General features: G+C 42.5%; 1 protein-coding gene across 1 annotated transcript; it reads left to right on the top strand.

Moving 5' to 3' along the window:
• Positions 1 to 509: 509 nt before the first annotated feature.
• Positions 510 to 23,696, top strand: CRTAP (cartilage associated protein). Its single transcript, XM_059473183.1, has 7 exons — positions 510 to 1,035; positions 4,413 to 4,562; positions 5,154 to 5,325; positions 7,779 to 7,907; positions 8,841 to 8,986; positions 10,971 to 11,054; positions 23,017 to 23,696. The coding sequence occupies exons 1-7, from the start codon at positions 589 to 591 to the stop codon at positions 23,074 to 23,076; spliced, it is 1,188 nt and encodes a 395-aa protein (XP_059329166.1). The 5' UTR covers positions 510 to 588; the 3' UTR covers positions 23,077 to 23,696.
• The last annotated feature ends 65 nt before the right edge of the window (positions 23,697 to 23,761 follow it).

The following is a 23,761-nucleotide window of genomic DNA, read 5'->3' as shown; positions in this document are numbered from 1 at the left end:
CATATCTAAAACCGCAGTTTCAAGGGAAATAATGCCCAGGGCTTTTTTGTTTGTTTGTTTGGTTTTTTGTTTGTTTGTCTGTTTTGGTTTTTTTTCCACGCGTTCATCACAATATGAGTGCGTGAACCTATGTCACAGGTTTTGTAGATAACCACTCACCAAAATAAAACTGGAGGGTACAAGTGATTGATTTAGAACATATATTTTCCAAACAAAACCCGTAAACTTTGGCCGGCAAAAAAAACCTAGGTCTCACAGACACTGGGGAAAACACATTGAGGAAAAGTTTCCTTGCAGACACGACTGAGGCTGGAAGCGGCTCCGGCTCCAGCCGGGCAGCGGCACCGAGGGCGGCCGGAGCAGCCGGCGCTGCGCTCGCTCCTCCCCGCCGCGGCCGCGCTCCCGCCCCGGGGCCGCCTCCGCCTCCGCCCCGGCCCCGGTTCCGCCTCTGCCCGGCCCTCGCATTGCCCCGCCCGCTTTCCCTTCCCTCCTCCCGGCCCCGGGCCGCCTCTCCCGGCGGCGGCGGCGACGTGGTGCTGTGCTGTGTGGTGCTGTGGCGGCGTCGGCGGCGGTGTCGGAGGCGCAGCCATGTGGGTGTCGGCGCTGCTGGCGGCGCTGCTGGCGGCGGCGGGCGCGCAGTACGAGCGCTACAGCTTCCGCAGCTTCCCGCGGGACGAGCTGATGCCGCTGGAGTCGGCCTACCGCTACGGGCTGGACCAGTACAGCACCGAGAACTGGCCCGAGAGCGTCAGCTACCTGGAGGTCAGCATGCGGCTGTACCGCCTGCTCCGCGACAGCGAGGCCTTCTGCCACCGCAACTGCAGCGCGGCCGCGCCGCCGCCCGCGCCCCCCGCGCCCCGCAGCGCCGCCCTGCAGGAGCTGCGCCTCCTCTCCGGGGTGCTGCGGCGGGCGCAGTGCCTGCGGCGCTGCAAGCAGGGCCTGCCCGCCTTCCGACAGGCGCAGCCCGGCCGCGAACTGCTCGAGGAGTTCCAGCGCCGCGAGCCTTACAAGTACCTGCAGTTCGCCTACTTCAAGGTGAGCCCCCCTCCCGCTGCCTCTCCTTGATCCCTCCTCCTTTCTCCTCCCATCGCTCTGCTGTCCTGCCTCCGCTCCCCCCGCCTCTGTCGGAGGCTCTCCAAGTCTGGCCGTGTGCGGTGTCACCCTCCAGGCACGCCAAGCGCCTGTCAGTGTCGTGGTGTCGTGATGTGCCCAAATGCCTCGTGCACCCGATGCTAGAAAAGCCTCCTGTCATGCCCACCTCTCAGCTGGCCCTCGGAGCAGGTTACTCTGGGCCACAGCCTCATTCCCCATCACCTCCTCCTCCACACCAGCTCTCATCTGCCTCGCCTCCATTTCTTCCTTGCCCCCCTAGGCTGCCAACCCTACACTTTGTAATTCTCTCCTTGGCAAAACTTTCAGTTGTTTCTTCCCACTCTTGTAACCCACAGTGGGATTAGCCTGTGCCTTGTCTTTCCCCCTGCTTACCCACATACCATCCAGCTCCCTCTTCACTCGTTTTTTACCACTCATCCAGCACATCCCCTAGAAACAGCCCTTCCACTTCTTCCTAGAGGTCTGGCCACCGGATGCTGCCTCTGTGTCCAGTAGCCGTGTCATTCCTGCCCCTCTCTTTCCATCTTTCCATCTGCCTTACTTTCTAACCTTCTCTGGAACCTTTTTCAGACTCTTCATGTCACAGCTCTGCTATTGCAAGCGATCTTCACTGCTTCTTCTCCTTCAGCGTGCCCACCTTCTTCACTTGCTCGTTTCTGGTCCAGTTCTTTCAAGTGCAGCAGCCTGGCCCAGCCTGTGACTTGCCCGTAGCCTCACGCCTGGAAAACTCCAGTTTCATTACAGCTGCAAGAAGGAACGAAGCAAAAATTGGCTGCTGAAGTGGGACACTATAATACCTTGAAATGGTATTTACCTTTTGCTCTTGGGTCAGCCAAGACTGGGGACACACTTCTCACTTAACAGATTTCATCCTGTTGTTCTAGTTTCTTATCTTTCTTCTGTCCAGGATCTTATTGATTATTTTCTCCCTTCTCATCTTCACCTTCTGTTCTTGGTATCAAGGTCCATCCCTCCTGCCATCCCCTCAGATACTGCAGTTATTTGCATTTGAGATTAACAGGGCCTCTCTGTGGGGAGGAAACAAGCTGAGCTCTTTGGTTAGATTGTTTTCCCTTTTAGGGATTCACTCACAACATATCCCAGTATACATTACATAGGCTTGTATGCTTGTGAATTATTTTGAGGTTGCCTCTTGAAAACACACATCTTCTAAACTGCTGCTGTGCCCCGTTTTTAGGAGTGCTGTTTCCTCAGCCGTTTTTCCAAACACTCGCAGGGAAATGTGTTCTCATGAAACCAGAACAGCACCCACACGCACAGCATCTCACTGAGATCTAATGCCTTCCCTAAGACCGTACCAAAGAACTTGATACATTTTAGCCTCTGGAGAGGGCAGGAATTCCTCGAATTCTCAAAGCCATATATGGATACCAAAATGACATCACCGCAAATGTTTCCTCTTCTTATCTTAATTTAACTATTAATTCCCCCCTTGTGGCACGTACAAAGTTTGCACTGTACACATAACACCAACTATAATCTCTTATCATTTTGAATACAGTCAAGTAACTGCCAGGTAGGAGTATGAGAGGGAAATTGGAGGAATCCCTCCCCCTCCCTTTTAACTCTTTTTCAATCACATCTGCATTAAGTTTCAGTAGTAGTTTGGTGGTTTTGCCTTTAGTGTCTGTTGTTTATATTGTGTTTCATACTGGATTTGTAGTTCGGCTCTGAGCCCTTATCTTTCTCGGGGAGTTCTAAATGTGCCTTCTAGAGCTACAAACTGCTCCATCCAAAGGGCTTTTTTCCTGGCTGGTGGTTTCTATGAAAGGGATGTCCTTTCTGCCACCCCTCCACCCCCCCCAACAGCATTTAAAGTAGAGGAAGAAGTGGGAGGGAAATGCTTTATGTAATTTTTTAGAGTAACCATGTGTGTATTCAGGTGGGCTCACAGAGAAATCTGCCACGTTGTAAGATTCTGGGAGTAGCTGCTCCTGCACTGCTGCTTGCTCCTCTGGAGGGAGCTTTCTCAGAGCCACTGAGTTCTCTTAGTGTGTGTTTCTACAAAACCTTTTTTTATTTTTTTTTTCCTAAGAGGTGAAAATTAAAACCAAGAGTGAATCATGGACCTAAATAAAAATGAGACATGTCAGCCTACCAAAAAAGCAGGGTTACAGCTAGAGCACAGAAGAAACCAGGCATTTGACGAAAGTGCAGCTGAGATTTCCCTTTGCATTTAGCACGGTCGGGGCGGACTGGAAACACGCAGTTTTGGGACAGCCAGGAAGGGCAGCTGGCAGAGCTCCAGTGCTGGGACATTCCTAGCAGCACAGCAGCAGTGGCTGGGTTCAAATTTTGCTCCTGTGCAACTCAGGAACTCAGGTTCCTTTCCAAAATGAAAGGGCACCTTTCATGGGTGTGAGCAGAAGAGTGCATGTGCCACACTGTGACTCTTGCTCATGGTTTCACACGTGTGCTGCCAGAAGCTGTTTCACATGTGAGGTAGAGCTCTGTATTGCCTGTACATCAATACACTGAACAGCCTAGAAAAGGGGTTTTAACAGTTCACAAATACCCCAAACTTTTGCTTTCTCACTCTTCCTAAATATGTGCATATATACTACATAATTTATGAAAATATGCATGTGTGTATATATATATATATATAAAATTTTAGGAATAATAAATGGCATGCACACAGAAGTACATACATCTTTGGTACATGCAGTTGTAAATGAGAAATGCACGTCACAAAGTATATCTAACAGGGATTAAAGTTAATTTAAAAATGGGCTCAGAAAGTTGCTTTAGGACTCAGTTCTTGACCAAGTCTCTGCACTTTGTAATGCCACCAGGAAGATATATTATTTTAATAATGTCTTCTGTGCTGCTAGGCAAATAAATGACATAAACACATACAAACAGTGAAGATTCCTGACTACTATCCGTAGGTTAGCATCAGTACTTGCTGTGAGATTAAACACCCCCAGGAGCCCTGGTATTTTGCCTTGTCAGCTCTATGAACAGGGGAGGGGCAAAAACCTAATCTTTTTGATTTACAACAATCATCTATGCTTTCTGCAAAAATGATAGACTTCTAAGTTAAATTGTTTACACTCTGCTAGGAGTAAAACTGAGAGGAGTTATGTCAGTTTTACTGTACAATTGTATATGCTGAGACTGTGCTCTCAGTAGAAGTAAATTTATGAGTGTAGAGAATGCCAGAAAAATCATTGAGAAAACTGTGAACTGTTGAACTGTTTTGTTTTGTTTTGTTTTGTTTTCTCCAAGTAATCTTTTTTTTTTTTTTAACACCTTCTTTCCCTATCCCTGTTTAGGCTAATAATCTTCCAAAAGCTATTGCAGCAGCTCACACATTTCTTCTGAAGCATCCAGATGATGAAATGATGCAAAGAAATATGGCCTACTATAAGAGCATACCTGATGCTGAGGAGCATATTAAAGACTTGGAGATAAAGCCTTATGAGGTATGCTTTTTATTCAGTAGAGTCTGCTCTTTTGGAACTGTTCTGTTACTCCTCTTATTGGGTGAAATTCAGGGGTCTCATTTGCTTATGTGTTCGCAGTTTTTAGTCTGTTTTTGTCATCTCAGTCGTCTTTGTTCTGCCTCCCTGGTGCATTCAGTAATTCTCACCTCTGCTGCACTTCATTGTTCCATAAATGAGTCACAGCAAATCAGAGAGTGGCGCACCTGAAAGCTGCTACATGCAGATTGCTGCTGGGGCCAAGCAGTTGCCTGGTTATCCAAATTCATGAGTGCTATAGTGGCACAGCTGAAAATAGCTCAGACATTTGGCTTTAAGATTCCATTGAAAATCTCTGTCACAGCCTCACACTGTTGCTTCTCTCCAGCGGGCTTTTCTTTTGATTGGAAATGGAGTGACATACTCTGCTCTCTGGGAAATACCTGTTAAAATCCATTAGTCTCCTGTGTTTGTTCTCACATCATCTGGAGAGCAGCTCATCCAGAAATGTGGAGACATCATTTGCTGTGTTTGAGTTTACACAACACTTGTCACGGGTCACTTACTGCCGATTCATGGCTGCCAATTTTGCAGAATCTCTTTGTCCGGGCGGTGAGAGCGTACAACGGTGACAACTGGCGCACGTCCATCTCGGACATGGAACTGGCTCTTCCCGAGTTCTTCAAAGCCTACGACGACTGCATAGCAGCCTGCGAAGGCTCCCGAGAGATCACAGACTTTAAAGACTTCTATCTTTCCATTGCAGGTCAGTGCTTACCTTGAAACATGAAGGAAAGGTGTCCCCAAAGTGCATTTCAATTTATTCACAGGATTGGTTACCCAAGTCCTGTTCCTCAGTTTAGGCCAATAGGAGTTTGTAAGATTCATTGAAAACTGTTTGAATTCTGGTTTACTTTATGCTCTCATCAGTAACATAAATGAAGTCTATCAGGAAATTGGAACAGAGATCTTACATTAGCATGGATGTTCTGTGCCAGAGTAACATAGAAGTGTAAATAACAGCTGCTCCATCTGGGTAGCAGTGGTCATCCAGCCAGGTCTCTTGACCATCATTTCAGTATCACTTTGAGGCTCAGTGGTTAGTTAGCCTGCCTTTGCAATCAGCTTTGTGTTTTGTGTAGGTCTGGTGATCTGCATCTCCTTTCTCCTAAGTATGATAAGGTTTTGTTGGCTATTTGTAATTTTTCCTGCATTAGAGTTTTACTAGTAGGTAACATCTGTATTTTGTGTGTATAGCGCAAAAAAAATAAAAATCCATTGCTTTGAAAAGGGACATCAACTTTTTTGATTGTTGTCATAATAGCACATGCACATCTCCTGTGCTCTTTGGCAGAGAAAGAAACAAGTAATTTCTCCAGTGCTCTGACATCTCAGTGTTGTTGGAAATACTTTTGTGGAGAACGCCTGCATGTTTTCTCAATAAACTTAGAAATTCTCTTGCACTTTTTGTGTTTCAAGTTGCCCTAAGGAAAATGATTCCAACTTTTTTTCCTAAAGCCGTAATATGTCTTGGTGAGGGGAAGGTTTTGTGAAGTATGTTTATACATGAGCAGCTTCAGTTTATCATGGTGTGCAGCTGGTATCCACCAGAGCAGCTGACATGGAATAGCTATTGCAGGCTGTTTCTCAAGCCTTGACTTGCTCTTGGGCAAAACATGCAGAGGTCTAGGATAACAAATACAGAGTGAAGCACAAATTGCAGGAGGTAAAGTAGGAAACACAGGTTTTGTTCCCCAGTGGGTCAGAGCTCTGACATCAGGACAGTCCTCAAGCCACTGTGAAGAGCAGTGTGTTTGCTTACCTGTGATTGACACTTACTATCACCCTCCCTCTTCCTCCTTGGAAGGGAAGGACAATTCCCAGCAGCAGTGATGGGAAGGAAAGGCAGGAATTACTGCATGATGTCACCATGGCAATGTTCTTGCATTTCAAGTATTTCGCTCTTGAGATAGGAACACCCAAATTTATTTGCACAGCCTGGGCTGAATCGTGCTCGTGTTCCAGGGAGAGATATTCTGCCTCCAAGGGTCTGCAGGAAGCAGATGTAGCAGTAAGTGTCCAACAGAAGTGTTTGGGTCTTGCCCTAGGCATGTATTTATCACTGAGCAGAGAGTTGTGTTAGGAAGCCAGCTGTCCTCATTGCATGGGATCACTGAGGGACTCACACCTCTGGTTTTAACTGCTGGCTGGAATTGAGCACTGCTGTGTCTGGAGATTCCACTGCTCTTGTAAAAGATGGGTCTGGGAATTTCATTTGGCCAGTTATTTTTAGTTAGTTTCAGCAGTTATATTTAGTTAACCTCGGTGTTCTTCATGTTTGTAATTGTCAGGGATGAAAAGCATTCTTTTGTCTTGGTCAGAAATTTGCTGCACAAGCTTAGCTAACTTGCTTTCACCTGCCAAATGTGGCTTAGAGGGAAACTAAGTCTTTAAAATATTTATTTTCGGTGCTTTTGATGAATGTGATATATTTGGAAAATGCTTGAAATTTTTTGCTGGAAAGTTTTCTTGAAATGTATTTTCTTGAAGATAAAATCACCTATAGTCCTATATTATATATAGCAACAGTCCTGCATTATGTATAGCAATTTTTAGACAGGGTAAGCTTGTGAACTTACATGTTCCTGGCTTAAAGTTTTTCTTTGGTGAGCAGCATATTCTCCTCTTTCTTCTGTCTTAAAACATCCAAACTCTGGGCCTGTAGAGCAGCCATCTCTGGAAGTTTATTTTGCAATCACCTGCTGTATCTCTCTGTGACACAGTTGTACTCAGCACCACGGGGACCTTATTTGTGCAATAATGTAATGAAATTGCCAAGGTTTGCAAAATTTAGAAAAGGAGAGAAAGCACTGTGAAGTTTACAGCTAGGACATAATGCAGTACTGTGTAATACTCTGTAAATCCCACCAACCACATGCTGCCTGTAGGTGTCAGTGAAACCTCAGTGCTCAGCTCTCTGGAATTCCAGCTCTGATGATGCCTTAAAAGTCAGGCACACAGATTTTTACAGAAGGGCCTAGTACCACCACTTGATTCACACTTCAGATGGAGTTGGTGATTCCATCCAGCAAGAGCCAGATGCACAGGACCCAGGAGAGCATTAAAAGGCCAGATATTTTAATGGGTGACTAATGGGAGTGATTATAACAATTTGCTGTGTGCTATCCATATCCTCTGTTGCTGTTTTCTTCCTTCCAGACCATTATATTGAAGTCCTTGCATGCAAAGTGCAGTGTGAGAGCAATCTGACACCCATTATAGGAGGCTTTGTCGTTGAAAAATTTGTGGCCACCATGTACCATTACTTGCAGTTTGCATATTACAAATGTAAGTAGTAATTTTTTGTGCTTAAACAACACTGATGTTGGATGATGGGGGACAGATTCCATTTGTAATATTTTCCCTCTAATTTTATGCTTCAGAATGTAAGTAGTACCCTCCAGAATCTGCATTTTAAAATGTTCTGGGACAGAAAATCCAAGTTTCCTGGTGTCTTTTGCTCCCTGTTATCGCTGTAGTTAACAGACATGGGACAGAATTTCTTCCACAGACAAACCTACAGAGTATTTCATACCATTTGCTTTTCCCTAGTGGATTCTTATCATCCTCTTAGAATGATGCTAAATGGATTTTGAAGAAAGAGGGGACCACTTAAAAGAAATTGTAGTGTTCATTGCTCAGTGATGACATGTTTGATAGGTAAATTAACCAGTGAAAGTTGTGGTTTCTTGAGGAGCTGCTTGCACTGTAAAGAACACATGTAGCCCTTACAGCTGTTTCTGCAGGCTCCAATATCAAAGGGAAGGCACATCAGCCATGTAGCATCAAGCCATTAATGACTCTTGCTTGTGTTGTTTGACTACACACTTAACACCCTCACCCTTCCCTCTTTATCAATCCTAGTACAGAGAAGTAGGGAGGGGTTTAATATATGTATTTTTTGTTTCTTAAATAAATGCCCCAGTGTGTTTTGCCAAGCTGTGGGTTGATACTGGAATACCTGGGAGGAACATTTGGTTAGGATTTTCATAGAAAACCATCAGAGGTTGGTGATGAGTTGATTTTTGAATCATGGCCTTATGTGTTTTAGAGCAAAAATAGCACATAGTTTCTGGGGAGCAATTTTTTTTCCCTCTATGTAGCTGGTGAGGAGGTAGAGTATGGGCTGTGTTTCCATTTGAGTTTTTCAGAGCTTAGATAATAACAGGAATTTGTTCATTTACCTTACCTGGATTTTTTTGGTGTGTGTTTCTCAATTAGTGAATGACATGAAGAATGCAGCTTCTTGTGCTGCCAGTTATCTTCTGTTTGATGAAAAAGATGAAGTAATGAAACAGAACATGGTCTATTACCAGTACCACAAAGACAAGTGGGGACTTAAAGAGGAGGATTTTCAGCCCAGATCGGTAGGTGGATTACCTAAAATGCCTTCTAGACACATTCAAATATTTCTCTGAAATTCAGCGGGAAAACGTGAGATATCTTCTGGTTCTGGAGTTTAACATGTCCTGTTTTATTAAAATCATATAGAAAGTTGTACACAGAGGTGCAGTGTGTCATGTAAACAGTGAATGCCATTGCAACTCTTCCCTTTCTGTTGAAACATGCTATGATAGCATATAATATGTGATGAGAAGTAAACCCATGCTGGTACTTCTCTGACACTTAGGCATATTTATGTCTTTGTGTACCTCTACAAATAAAGCAGCTGGCCCCTGAAGTCTCTGATGATGAAATCTCTGAGTGACATTCAGGCTTTTGTGAATCATTATTTGCCAACACATGGTTGCCCACTCGCTTGTTATTTCAGGTTCTGTGGGCACTGGAATGTGTCTGAATATGGTAACTCCGGCTAAACTGGCTTTCCACTTACTCCATTTAGAACACAGTTGGGTGGATGAGGATGGAAAGAGGCTCAGGACTGCATTTTATCTAATTATCTAAATTAAAATGCTTGCTGCAAAGAAGACACCAGTCTGTCCAGCAATAGTTGTCATCTGACTTTGGAAGACTATTTAAAAAATGGGTTTCTATGCTGTTCTTAAATTTCCATGTCCAAGGAAATTTTACAGCTTGGACTGTGACATCAAATTGGACTTTCTAATGTTTCTTGTTACCAGGGTTTAAGTCATGCAGCTAAATTGTGGCACTCACTGACTGCTTAGGCATCAGTCATATGGGCTGTACAACTAGTTAGTCATTAGCAATACATGTTCCACAAATTAAAATTAGTGCCTTCTAGTCATGCCTCTTAGAGCACACACTTTATTGGCACAGTGGGAACCCAGGCCTGCCCTGTGGGGCCAACTGAGACAAAAGGCAACAAAAATACATTTGGTCCTTTCAGGCAGCAGCAGCAGCAAGTCTGAGCTCACGGGGGAAGGGGACTGCTCCTTTGTCACTGCTTTTGGGAACAGAATGGTGCTTTGTAACCATATTGGAGACAATGTTTGGTGGTGGTGGGAGTGAGGGGTAGCAACAGTATGAAACTGCAAACCGCAGACACGTTTGGTATAGGAGTGCAGAGAGGGCAGAACAAGGGCCCTACACATGCACTCTGAATGTTTCATTGATGACTTCTGGAGCTGGGCACTACAGATAATTTGATTTTAAAATACAAAATATTAAATGCACACAGCTGTATTTTCTTGTACTTTGATCTGTGTAGCTGTAAACAGAAGTTGCTTGCTGTCCTAATCACTTGCCTCGAAAACCATAATGCCTCTGGTACATTTTCTAAAAGTGGTAATGGGGTGACAGCAACATTTGGCTCTGGCACTGACCTTTAGATGTTCTTGTGAAAGAGGCAGTCTCCTGTTTTCTTCCCCAAGAGGAGTTAAATGGAATAATCGAAGTAGATGGCAGCTGGTACTCACAAATGTGAGACTGTGAGACTGAGCTACCCTGTGCAGTGGGGAAGTGAGGAGGGACAGGTGAGTGACCTTGCAGAGTTTCCCTAGCCCGGGCTCAGGCTGGTGATTCATTATCATGCAAAACAGCTCTGTGTGTCTCTTTCCCAGAACTGCCTGCTGCCACAGCCAGCACAGGGAGACAGAGCCTTTCTCCTGTCCAAAGCCCACTGGAATGCAGGCACAGGCTGCTGCTCAGCCCTGGCAGCCTCATGCCTTATTCTCAGTCCTGCCAGTGCTTTGAAACATGAGAAGGAGGAGAGTGCTTTGTTCTTGCAGTGAGGAAGCCTGTGCTTAGGAAGATCCACAGAAGAGTTTGGAATGGGCTGTTTGCTGTTCTGCTGTTTCCTTTCTCATCACTGCCTGGATCTGCCTTTGCTAGGTGTGGGTGTGACCTCCCTGGGATGGTTTCAGGAGGCATGGGATGGCACTGGCCTGTCTTGTTACCCTAAAGTAACAGAAATTTGGGGTTTTTTGATAGGAGGCAGTTCGGTACCACAACATTACCACGCTCCAGCTGGAATTGTATGAATTCGCGAAGGAACATCTGATGGATGATGATGAGGTGAGTTTGCCAGAAATGAAATCAGGGTGAAAAAAGCAGCAATCACGTTTAAAGTGAAGATGATACATAGCTGTAATTCCAGGGTTTCACTAATATGGAAAAATCTTCTTGTAACCACGACCAATTTATAATGAATTTTTGTTTGGTAAGTGGAATATAAGAACAAACCCAAAGAACATCATGTACCATTAAAATAAACATGGACAGAATTAGCACAAAGGTAAATGTATAATGCACTGAGCCCACAGAAAAGAAAGGAAACCCAGTTTTCGAATTGTAACACCAGGGGGCAGAGAAATGGTGCATATATCTTTAAACCAAATGTTTTTCTGGGTTTGGTCTTTTAGGGGGGCTGGGAGGGGGTGTGGATTTTTTTTTTTTCTGAAATGTTATTTAAATTAGATTTAAAGGTCCTTACAATTTTGTCCAGAATAACCACCTAAATTGTAGTTTTTGTCCAAAGGAAGTCTTGTTATCTGTTATTTTTTTCTACTCAGTGGCATTTTGGTCACCCAGTAATGCTTTTTAGATGGTTGGAATTCATGGTCAAATAACATATAATGACTACTATTTACACTGGAAAATATGTAAGAAGGGATTTTTTTTACTGTGGTGCAAGAAAAATAGTTTAATTGTTGAAAGGGCATTTCCTTCCGCAACTGAAATTAAAGTATAATTCATGGGAGGTTTTGGATTGCCTTTTGCTTTGTTTTTGGGTCCTTTCACTTAGAGGTTTAGAAAAATCTTCAAATGATGGAATGTTGCTGGCATTGACAAAGACAGAGCTGTGCTCAGCTGTGACATGAGGCAAGGGTATCTGTAATGAGCACTGCCGAGGTCTTTTCTAGTTAGAAAGATGATTAGAAGATGGTTTATGTTAAAAAATGAAAACACCTTTTCAATTTTTGTTATCCAACACATAGGGAGTGAGAATCTTTTACAGCAGAGAAGTAATGTCTGTGCTGCCTTCAGTATTCTTGTGATCTGAAAACAACTCTATGTAAAATTCCTTTGCAAGGTTACCAGACTTCAGGAAGACTTTCCATTGGGATAAAACCCCCTGAAAGTTTAATAAGCTTGCTTTAAGGTTAAGCTTAAAGAGGACTAGTGTGTATGGATTTTCATCAAGGTGTGAAATACTTGAGCGCTTTTTATATATCCTTGTTGGTTTGTGCTTTGTCCATGATGTTTTCTTATGTTAGGCATCAACTTAATTTGTACTTTTTTCCTTCTTTCCTATCTGCTACTTCAAAACACAGGGATGAGTAATTAAGTGGGGGGGTGAAGAAGCCCTTTTTGAGGGTTTCCCCCATATGTTGTTAGGAGAAGGGGTTATGGAACAATCGTCAGTCTCCAGCACTGTGTGTAGAATAAACAAGCATTCAGCTGCCAGCATTCGTTCCTGCAGCCCCTTTCACCAGGGCAATTACAAATGACCTTGCAATATGCAGGAGGGTGGTGCAGTGTAAACCTCAGTTAAACTTTTGGGCTGACAAGGAAGTCACATTGCACTGGATTATGTGTTTGGGTTAAACAACCAAATTACTGGGCCTGCTTATGCTGCAGATACCCCTACCTCACACTCTCTTTGTTTAGGAAAGTTACCACTCTTCTTCTCCTCAGGGGAAAAGCTGAAGGGCTTTTGTGCCCTCCCTTGCTAGGGCCCAAAAACCTGGGGGGATGGAGGCTGTCCATGCCTCTGGCTTGGCTCTGGCTTCTGGTAGTGAACTCATAAATCCCTGGCTACCAGAACTTGTCTTTGGCTGCAGGAGACTTCCAGGGAGTGCAGACAGAGCAGGAATAACACAAAGGTGAAACCACTACCTTGCAGTTTCTGCTCTATGGGCAGGACCTGGTAGTATAAGTGGAATTTTTTATTTTGTTTAATATTTCTCCTGGCACGGATAGAAAAGTTTGTTCCATAGGAATGTTGAAAACTGATGAAAACCCCAGATAAGGCATTACAGTAAAAACTTTATTTAAAATTGTTAAGGATGGAGGCAAGCTCTCTTCTAAGTACACTCTGTTTATTTAAACCATGTGCTCCTTGGGCCATAGGCCATATTTTCTGTGAGTTTCTGTGGTCCATGTTTGCTGTTTGTGAAGTTTCTTGTGGGCTGGTAAGATAGCCTGCAAGATAATCTGCAGGGAAAAAATAATTCTTTTTCCCTTGATGGAAGCAAAAGGATTGATGTGGCAAGAGGATCACTTCCTGTGTGAGTGCCATTATTTTCAAGTGGAGAATCTCATTTTATCCAGACTTCTCAGTGCTCCTGTAGCCCAGATCATGCATGTGTCTTTCTAAATACCCCTTAGCAAAGAGAGGGAAAACATTTGGCTTCTTCAGGAATACATAGCAGTAATTGCAGAGGATGGAACAAGCAGTAATGATTTTTGCATATGTTACTTCAAGAAATACTGTCCTGCTTGTGTTACTCTATTAATTTTTTTCCACAAGGAAATGAAAAACTCTTAATTCAAACATTTAACACAGTGGAGGTGACAGAATATTAGCGCCAGCTAGCTGCAAATTACTTTTAAGAAAAAGTAATTATTCTTAAATATCCTTGCAGTTTTTCACAGGGAAGTTAAAAGAACATTACAGTGTTGTCATCTTGGTTGGCCATGGATTGACAAGCTTCTTAATTTCTGTTCAGATGTGTAATGCATCAAGGCTATCATGGATACAGCTCCTGGTACTGCACATATTGAAGTGGCAAACTGAGATGCTGTTAAGAGCCAGACACTCAGCTAGTGTAGATGTAACTCCAGCGCCACACTAATTGTATGAGACATGTTTTTGGCCCATAAAATCAATGTTCTTATGGAATTTTTTGGGGGGGGCATAGCTACTTAGCTGTTCTAAATTACATAAGAACCACAAATATTTGGTGGGGATGAGCTGACAATGTGATTTTTCTTTCAGCACTTAATCAGTAGGTGAAAAGCTGTTGGCAGTTTTTACCCACTTTTTTGGACATCTTTCTTTTTATTTGTGTATAGTGTGTGTTCCATTTGTGTAGTGGCTGAAATTAAAACTCTCTGTGTTTCATCCATGTAATGCAAAGAAGAGGAAATACTGAACCAATGTGACTGGTGGAAAGAGGACATAAGGAATAGCATCAAAACACAAGGGCCTCAGTGGAGTACTGATAGCAAATAGTAATCTGAATTCAGCCTATTTTTCTGTTTGGGAATTGCTAACAACATAATTTGAGCTTTATTAACTCACTCCTTGCTTATGTTCAAATGATTTACATGAGTGTGCTTGTACCAGCAAGTTTTAAGTGCTGTAAACCCTGCCTTGCCTGGTACCTCAGCCCAGCACAGCTCCAGCAGCACTGCTGCCCTGAGAGGAGCTGGGGGCAGCTGTTTCTGAGAGAGATGCCTGCTAATGGGCAGTGTTATGATCCCTGTTCAACACACACTTTTTTTAAAGAAGAAAGAAGATGAGGTTGTTTCTTTTTTTGCCATCATCATTGTCTAGTGGAGATTCTCCCCATATGGCTGGGTCTTCCTACTTTCTCCTCTTGCTTCTGCACTGCTGGATGTGTTTCTTGGTCAAAGGCGTTCCTCCTGCCATTTAAGCCACTTTGCATGGGGAGCTGCCAGCATGGTTGGGCTCAAATGGATGGCCCCAAGCTGCACGTACTGGCATTAGGAGGAACTTCTGCTGCCCAGATTCTCTTACACTTCTGCATGCAACATAAAGCAGGCAGGAGAGCATAAGCAGAGCTCAGAAACAGGACCTCTGGAAGGCTTCTGCTTTCAGTGCAATTGGAGCAATGTTGAAGTCCCTCTGAAATTGGGTTGACTCATGTTTTATAGGCTTTATAAGTAACTTAAAAGGAAATCACATTTACTGGTTTACTGTAAAATACTACTGCAATAACTGCAGAGTACTGTAGTCTCCCATAATATATGGGAAAAAACAGTTAAAGGTTCAGAATATATAGTTGAAGTGAAATGGAAAAATATTTGAGAAAGTTGTTAATATTCATGTAAAAAACAACTAAGCTCTCTTAATATTGAAAAAACCAAAAAGCCCTATAAGCATGTGGCAGTTGGTCACACTGTGGACTAAGTATCTGAAAAAGAAATAAGTTAAGGGTCAAATAATTTTTCTGCACAAAGAATTGAGGGATTTTCTTATTTTTTTCCCCAGCTAGAGTGTGAGGAATGTCCAGCCTGGACTGTGCAGCTCATGGAAGTTCTGGCAGGGCTTTGAGGTGCTTACAGTTAACTCTCAGATTTTAACTGAAGGTTAGATCAAGGAACTCACTCTTGGTTGAAGGCTGAATAAACCTTTCAGGCTGAGCCACTCATTGACACATGCCTTACTGTTACCCTGAAATAATGTTTTCCCTCTCCAAAACATTGCTGGCCAGTGGCCTTTGTGGTCTGTATGTGCAAGCTCTGTGAGGTCCATGGAGCAAATGTCCTCCACAGTCATCCATACCAACCCTTTGTCTTCAGTCTTGCAAGGTGTTTATTTGTTCTTGAACAAAATCTGCTGGTTTTCAGAACCTAATCATTGTGACTACTCCCATTGCTTACCAGGGCAGTTACAGGACAATAATTAATTACAGGGCTGCTAGATGCTCACCTAGAGGCCACCCTTCTCACTATCATAACCTGATCACCTACACCCAGTACATGGATGAATCAAATCTGTTCTTCTCACTGTTGAACAAGTTTCCAATCATTGAGGTCTTTGAACTCTAGCACAATTTGATTTTTGCTCTGAACGACAACGAGGGACATTTTGTGAGATAAATATTTTCTATTTAGGTCATAGATTATAAGGGAACAAAGATCCAGCCAATTCTTCATGCTCTGTGTGTTTTCTCTTAAGGCTGTTTGTTGGATGAGGTAGAATAAAAGCTGTTTCCTATTCATTCACTGGTAATCACACATAAAAGCAGAGTAATAATTTTCTGTGGATCTTAATTCATTCTAGAGCACTGTCTTTTGTTGTCTTCTCTGTTGCTTCCCTGAAGAATGGGATATCCCACTGCAGTACATATGGAATCCCTAGAGGAGAGGCCATCAGCAGATCTGTGTTGGAAAATGTGGGTTATTACAAGAAAGTTAATTATGTCCCATAACTCTTCCTGTCCATACTGAGAAATGGCAGAACAGATTATAGGTGGAGGCAAGGACCCATGAAGGATTAATGTTGGCATTTGCAGCAGGCAGTCATTGCAAGCAGTGGCAAAGGGTCTGGGTCTGTCAGTGGGCAGTGCAACTGCTGCTTGCTGCTGTTTTTAAATGATGCTGTTGAAAGAAAAGTTGGTGCTGGACCATCAGCCAGTGTGCCATAGCAGAGCCAGGTACTCGTAGCTCTTCCTCTTTGCTGTTTTATTTTGGTAGTTGGCTAGGAGTCTCCAAATCACAGCTGTTTCTCCAAAAAAGCTGTGTTTTGTGAGTGTGAATGTGACATTTAATGTTGCATAAGGAAGGGCCTGGCCCAATGTATATCATGGTCTTGGACACTCAGTACACTGAGGTACTAAGTGAGGAGTTTTGCATTCTTCTCCTTTTTAGGTCTTTTTTTTTTTTTTCCAGTGCTCTAGCTTCTTGTAAGATGGTGCCCCAATCTCACTAGCCTGGCTTAGCTTATTCAGAATTGACCAAAAACTCTGTTATGAATTATTTTTTTATTAAAATACACTTACATATCCTCAGTAAAACCTTGAATCAATTACTGTGGCACACAACTTGTTCTTTCTGTCTGTGCCTCTGTTCCATTGTTAATCTATGCCAAGGGTGCTCACTTTACCTATCTAACAGATAATTAGAGGTTCCAGTTGGACAGATCAGCTTCTCTGATTCCTCCTGCCACTCACACCAGTCTGGGAACATTCCCCTCTTTCTGCCCGATCTCACACCTCTCATATTTCAGGCTGTACCTGTTCCATCTTTTCCCATACAACCTTGGTCTATCAGTCCCACTTTCCACTAACTGGGAGAGGGAAGAGGTTGGAAGCACAGGGAGGGAGGTTGTGGGGTGCCACAGAGCTGCTCAGCCCGTACCTGGCCAACCTGGAAGACACAATTGTGCACTGAGGGCTGGGCAGGGAGGAAATGCTTCCCTGCAGCTGGCCAAGCAGCCCAGGTGTGTGTGCTTCCCACTTGTGTACTGGTGTGCTTCCCACTTGTGGGCTGCCTGACTGTCACCCCTCTAGTGGCATGGCAGCAAACCCTTCTTGTCCCAAGCCAGCCAGACTTCACCTCCTGATGTCCTACCTAGCAGCCAGAGATCTGCATTGCCCTTTTGAAGCGATACGCGGAATAAATAAACCCCATGTGAAAAACGCCAATCACTTGTTTTTAAATTTTTTTAAAAGTTTAGTAGTAATAAAATGGTAAAAAAAAATAGTAACACAATTAGAGTAATAACAGTTTGGACAAATTGAATTAGGACAATATGAGACAATAGAGACAAAGAGTTACGGATCTCCGGGTACCTCTTTCTGGGCAGCATGAGCCCAAAAAAGGATCTCTGTTAACAAAGGATTAACCCTTAAGAACAATAGCCCGTTACATATTCATGCACTTCATACACAATGCATAAATTCCATTCAAATACAGGATTCTGTCTGGTCATTGTCAACTTCTTCCTTCTAATTCTAACAGCGCCTTCAGGGCGGGAAGAAGTTCATTTCTTCTGATAAGAAGACAATAAATTATTTTCCCTGAAAGATTTAGGTGTCCTGAGACTGCTATCTGGTGCGAGTGCCTCATTCCTTTCTTTAAAAAAAAAAATCCCACTAACATAGTTCTTATTTTAACTACAAAAGTTACCTTCTAATTACAAGACTACATCTATTATTAAAATGTTAATACAGCACTACTAATCAATACATCAAAATACATATGGTAAATATCTGCATAGAGCCATATAATATACACTTTTCACACTCCACAAGCAGATATAGTTATGAAGTGGGTATGTATGTCAGTGCCCGGCACAAGCGAGATAGCTCTCTGAAAACTTGTGCCCCGAGCCTCACATCTTTATTCACAAAGGTGTTCCATATGCAATACATTGCACAACTTTCCATGCATAACCAACCCCTGGCCCCGCCTGTCCTCATCCACGCCCTTGTGGGCATGCATTGTTTGCTGTGGTGGTCGCGCAGGGGTCTCTGGTGGTCTCTGAGGCTGGAGGTTATGGGCTTCCTCATGACTGAACTTTTGAACTTTTCTCCTTTGTGCATGCGCTTTTGGTGCCTTGGTGCTTATCTGAGTAGTCTATCAGCCTTGATTGTTATAAATGATCAAATTGGTAGCCAAATTTATAAAAAAATTTAACAAAGATTTATTAGATCGATAACAAAAAAATAGAATTTCGAAAGACCACCACAGCCAAGACAGCGTCAGCCCCGGGTGCAGGCGCTGGGTGAACTGAGATCCGACTGACAAAGTGGCAGGGTTTCCCCAGTGGTTCACCCCGAATGCTTCAAGCAGTTAGCTTATATACAGTTTATTCTGCCTGAGGCAGGGATGACCGAATGTTCCTTTGTGTCTCTTCACATGTAGAACTGGATCCATACACGTGCAGAAATAGACAAAGGTAGGTCCAGGGGTCCAGACGGATGTCTGAGCACCTCGGCAGAGCCTGTATTGGTATGTAGCAGAGTGATGCTGGTTTTTGAGTACAGTAGATGTAATCTTCCCAGGTGCAGGTCCTGTGAGTGATTTAGACATTCCACAGAAACTATCAATCATGGCCAGGAAGGTTTCTTTCCTACGTTAACAAATAGATATTGATATTGATATCTTGATATTATCTTAACGTTGTCCGGGAATTAATTCAGTAAACATGAGACTCTGCTCCCAGCCTGGGTGATCACAGACATACCTTAGATTCTACAATATTTTTATACACATATATAGCATGAATTATCTCTACCATATACTACATTGATTATCCTGGAGACAGAGGAGTCCCTTAATCTGGGCTCTTTGCATCCCTTGGTCTTCTCTGGTATTGTTCTTTATGCAAGAAGCTTCAGAAATTTGCATTTTCCTATGCCCTTTGCACCATAGCAGAAGTTTCTTAAGTAAAAAGGTTAAAATTCAACATATAGTTCTACAGGCTAAACTTTAAATGCTTAATTCATATTGTTAATTCAAGTGAACTCCAAAAATCTCTGTTTCGCTTTGGGCGGTGGGTTGCTCACCACCACTGACATCAGCCCTGGGCTGGAGCCGTGTGTTTGTCTTCCTGCCTTGGAGCTGCTGGCCCTTGTGCCCTCGGGTGGCTGGCAGTGGAAAGAATTATGGGTTTGCACCCGATTTAGCATGGGAAATGGGATGTTCTTCCTGTAAAGGTAGGGAGGAACCAAAGAGCACAGCAGGTGACAGGAGGGACTTGGCCTCACTGAGGGAGTAAATCGTGTCAAAGACTCATTTCAGACCCCAGGTCTGCAGGCACAGATCAGCAGGAAGTTACTGGATATCAGCAGGCAGAAGGCTGCTTTCCCTGGAATGAGCATCTGTGGAATATGTGCTGAGCTCAGCTAGAGGTGTCTGTGCAGTGTGAAGTGAGTGCTAATGGGACAAGGACAGTGCTGGCCCGGGCACAGCTGCCAGTGACAATGTGATCTCCTCCTCTGGGGCAGAGTTACCACCTCTTCATTGGGCTGCCAACCTCTCCAGTGACAACTTGCAAATGTTTCACATTTTGATTGTGACGGCACAGGCAAAAATGTTTTAACTGGGGTTTTGTTTGTCTTTAATCTGGAGGTTTTGCCTTTTCCAAAATAACCAACACCCAGGCAATTACTCAATTGTATTGCAGCATATTTTATGTATATTGTTTCAGCAACTGTTTTTATATTTTTGCCATATTTCAACCTCTCTTATTCCTCAGTACATCTAATTAGACCACAATAGCTTCTGCAATGTTTTCCTTTAGAGCTCAGTTTCGGACACTAGAGATTTCAGACTTCAGGTTTGTTTAGGGCTTTTTTTTTCCTAATATTGTTGCATTTAAATATCCTTTTTCATCTCTTACATGTTTCTGGATTTGAAAACATACCAGAAATCAAAAACTTGAATTTTGTCTGTATGTTGTGTGTCTTCTGAAAAATTCTGTCTTAGTGATGAGTGTGACAATAATGTGTTGGATACTTAAATCTTTTGAACAAATTGCCATCCTTCAGGATTTGCTAAAATCACTTCATAGTTTCAAAACCTCAGTGGTCTTTTGAGCTAGAACTGTGAAGCAGGGAACAAGAACAGCAATTATTTCAGCCAGCTTTCCTCCTGCTTTTATCGTTGTTTGCTTAGTTTCATTATTTCTCTCCTGACTAGTCATACTTCCTAAACCTGTGATGTTAATACTTTTTAATCACAATATTCATAATACCATTATTGTATTCAAAATAGACATAATTTCTCTATTTCCTCTTATTGTTTTTCATTGACAGAGTTTTAATGCCCTTTTTTCACCAGAATAGAAAACAGTAAAATTTTGAGTCTCAGAATGTGTCTAGAAGATGCTGTCTTTCTAAGGAATGCCTGTTTAGACAAAAATGTGCTAAAAATGTAATTGGGATTGTAAACATCAATTGAGCAGACTCAGATGCCCAGTACAGTTCACAGACGTGGAATGGGTGGTGAAGTAAAGAAGGAAAGTGAGCATCCAAACAAGGATGACTTGCTTTTAACATAACTGGTAGATGTTCTCATTAATTTAAATATGAGAGTGAGTATGAGCTGATCCAGTTTTCTAGCAGAAAATGACTATTTGTTTTGGAAAAAACTTAAATGACATCTTAAGACTTTTTTAGACCATCGATTTCTGTCAAGAAAGAAAGGACAGAAAGGTTTAAAGAAATCAAAGTTTATCAGAACATTGTAATTACTAGACTAAAATGTTGGAAATGTAGCATTGAGCATCTGCATCTCTCTACTTTAAGTCATATCAAAAAGTGAGGATGGGCCCAGGTATTCCCACGGGGTCTCTCCTCTCAGGCAGTGTTTCTGAACTGTGTGTGGAAGGCAGACCAGAAAATACTTATGTTTCTGAGGGTGCCAGCAGATGGGCTGCTACAGGCAGTTTTGAGGAGTTTGAGATGCTGCTGTGGAAACCCAGAGCACCAGGAATATTTCTCTGTCTGCTCTGGGGAGCCCTGACCCCAGGGAGCACTGACTTTGACCCTCATTCATGGAGAAAGTTTCCTAGATTTCAAGATAGACTAGAATCCACAAAGTGTGAAATAGATTATAGAGAGTAGTGTGGGTGTATCACTTGGTGAGAATTTAGGTTTTGGGATTTTTAGTGTGTTGTGGATGGAAGCAAGATGGAGGGCACAGGGTGTCGTCCTGGGTTTCTGCTTCATGCTTCTTCTTCCTTCTTCTTCATGGATTTGGGTGGCATTTTCTAATTGGGCAGAGAAGTCCTCATTGTAGCTCTTTGGGATCAGATATTGGGTTAAAAGGGAAAATAATCTAGGTGTCAGTTCTTAATTAGATAGTTTAGTCTTAAAAGAGTTTGTAACAAGAGATTGTTGGCCATTTTGTGCCTTCTAATGAAAAGCTGCTGAACTCAGAGTAGTGAGACTGTTTTACTGATAAGAAATAATAAACACCTGATCCAAACATGAATTACTGTCTCAAGTGCCTTCAATCCTGACCCAGATATGCTGCTGCACAGTTGCTGTTGACCACCTGCATTCCACCACTGAGGGTGTTACCTTGTGCTGAAAGCGATCACAGAAGGTTTTAGCTCAGCTGCTGTAGTTTGTTGACAGGACAGTAAGTTCCAGCCAGTGGAGCTGTATCATCCCAGAGTACTCAGGCTGGAATGTGTCGCCTTGATATTTTCTGAAAAACCCCTTTGCCAGGATTTCTTCTGCTGGGAAGTTGAGAAGCCTTGGAGAAAAATGCAAATAATAATTATCTGATTCGCTTCTCCTGTGTTTGGCTGCTTTGGAACGTGGTCTGGACATTGTTTACCAACAGGTGCATGTTTGATTGGTTTCATGTGAATTGTTTTTAATTAATGACCAACCATGGTCCAGCTTCTCAGACTCTGAGGAGTCACGAGTTCTTATTATTCATTCTTGTTAATCCTTCTGTCTGTATCCTTCTTTTTCTTTAGTATAGTTTTAGTATAGCATTCTTTAATATAATATAATAGCATAAAATAATAAATCAGCCTTCTGAGAACATGGAGTCTGATTCCTCATCTCTCACTTGTCCTGGGGACCTCACAAACGCCACAGGAATGCAGGAAGACTTTTAACTAAGGTATAGGATCTAGAACTACATTAGGAGTAGTTTAAATAAAGTTAGATTGCTATATTGTGTTGGTACCCTGTGTAAGCTGTTAGCTTCAGCTTGTAAATTTTCTGGTCTGAATCTAAATCCAGTCTATTTGTTTCCAGTATGGAAAACATTCTAGTATCTCTGGTTCTTCACATTTTTGCTGCATTGAAGCATGGCTTGTGAAGATCCGTGGTTGAAAATGGAGAAGGTGTGTGTTGAAGGGTGTGACAGGGAATGTAAAAGGTTAGAGCAGGCATACAAAGTCAAAGTTATGGTTCTACAAAATGCTTTGGCTTCGAATTTTGAAGCTTTCTAAAATGTTTTAATGTTTTATGGGATTCTAACAACTTCCTAATTTAACAGGTGCTTTAAACATTTATTCCTCTCTAAGTGTGAAGATTTCATTGTCTATTTAAGTACCTGTAAAAGTATGAGAGGATTTACTGTGAAGTGTATATAACTTGTTCTCCTTTTAAGGTCTGTGTCACTGCAAGTCTTGGGCTACACTGGTATGGACCATTTACCTGTATTTTATGGGTTTGTTGTACTAGTGTCTGCATGGAGGGTGTTAAAAATATTTGCACAACTGTTATTGCAGTTTATTTTTTTATTAAAATAGCAGAAATTTCCCACCAGGTTTTGGGGTTAATTTCTTTCTGTTAAATTTAATAATTTCTAGGGTGAAGTTGTGGAATTCCTTGATGAGCTGTTAGAAGTGGAGGAAAAGAAGGAATCCTGATGAGTGAAACCACCAGGAAGTATTTTACAGAAGTGAAGACTCACCATTGCTCCTTACCATTGTTTTCGATCGCCTGTAGTTCCAGTTAGATATACCTCAAAGGTGCTTCTTTGAGCTGCACCTTTTGTCCCAAGATCCACTCCTGAAAGGTCACTTCGTGCTGCACTGACTCTTCTGTGAGCATGCCTTTTCACCCTGCAGAACTGGTGCACATGAGTTTCCCCTTGAGCTTTCTTTCCCTTGCACAAACAGAAAACATTTCTGTTTTCTGGGATAACACTAAGGTTCATCATTTCAGTGCTGTTCGTACAGCTAAATTCTCAAGAACTTCTGTCAGATTATGAACTATGGAAGACATAACAGTTCCTCTTTATGAGCTATGAATTGTATTATTTATATATGTCTTTTTATGTGATGGTGAATAAAGTGATAATGAGTCCCAGTGCACCTGAACAACATTAAGGTGCATTTGAATAGCTGAAATGAGGTGTTTAACAAAGCACAACTAATGATCTTGTAAACATTGCTTAAAGAATTCTGAGAGCAGTGTTGATCTTTCTTGAAAGCTAAATTAAATTCCACTATGTGAAACTGAGAATAAAAATATTTTTTTCTTCCTACCAGTTTTTTACTCTTTCTGTCAAAACAGTCCCTGTTGAGGTGTGGCCAGTCTTGTATGAAATAC

This window comes from Ammospiza nelsoni, chromosome 1 (assembly GCF_027579445.1).
Source record: "Ammospiza nelsoni isolate bAmmNel1 chromosome 1, bAmmNel1.pri, whole genome shotgun sequence".
Lineage (NCBI taxonomy): Eukaryota > Metazoa > Chordata > Aves > Passeriformes > Passerellidae > Ammospiza > Ammospiza nelsoni.
The sequence above is the reverse complement of the archived record's forward strand: the minus strand, read 5'-3'. Positions and strand labels throughout refer to the sequence as shown.

Bases quoted from the DNA above. Each gene is read 5' to 3' on its own strand.
- CRTAP (XM_059473183.1), top strand. From the start codon at position 589: ATGTGGGTGTCGGCGCTGCTGGCGGCGCTGCTGGCGGCGGCGGGCGCG. The intron at 4,563-5,153 runs GTATGCTTTTTA...CCAATTTTGCAG, and splicing joins TGGAGATAAAGCCTTATGAG to AATCTCTTTGTCCGGGCGGT. The intron at 11,055-23,016 runs GTGAGTTTGCCA...AATAATTTCTAG, and splicing joins ATCTGATGGATGATGATGAG to GGTGAAGTTGTGGAATTCCT.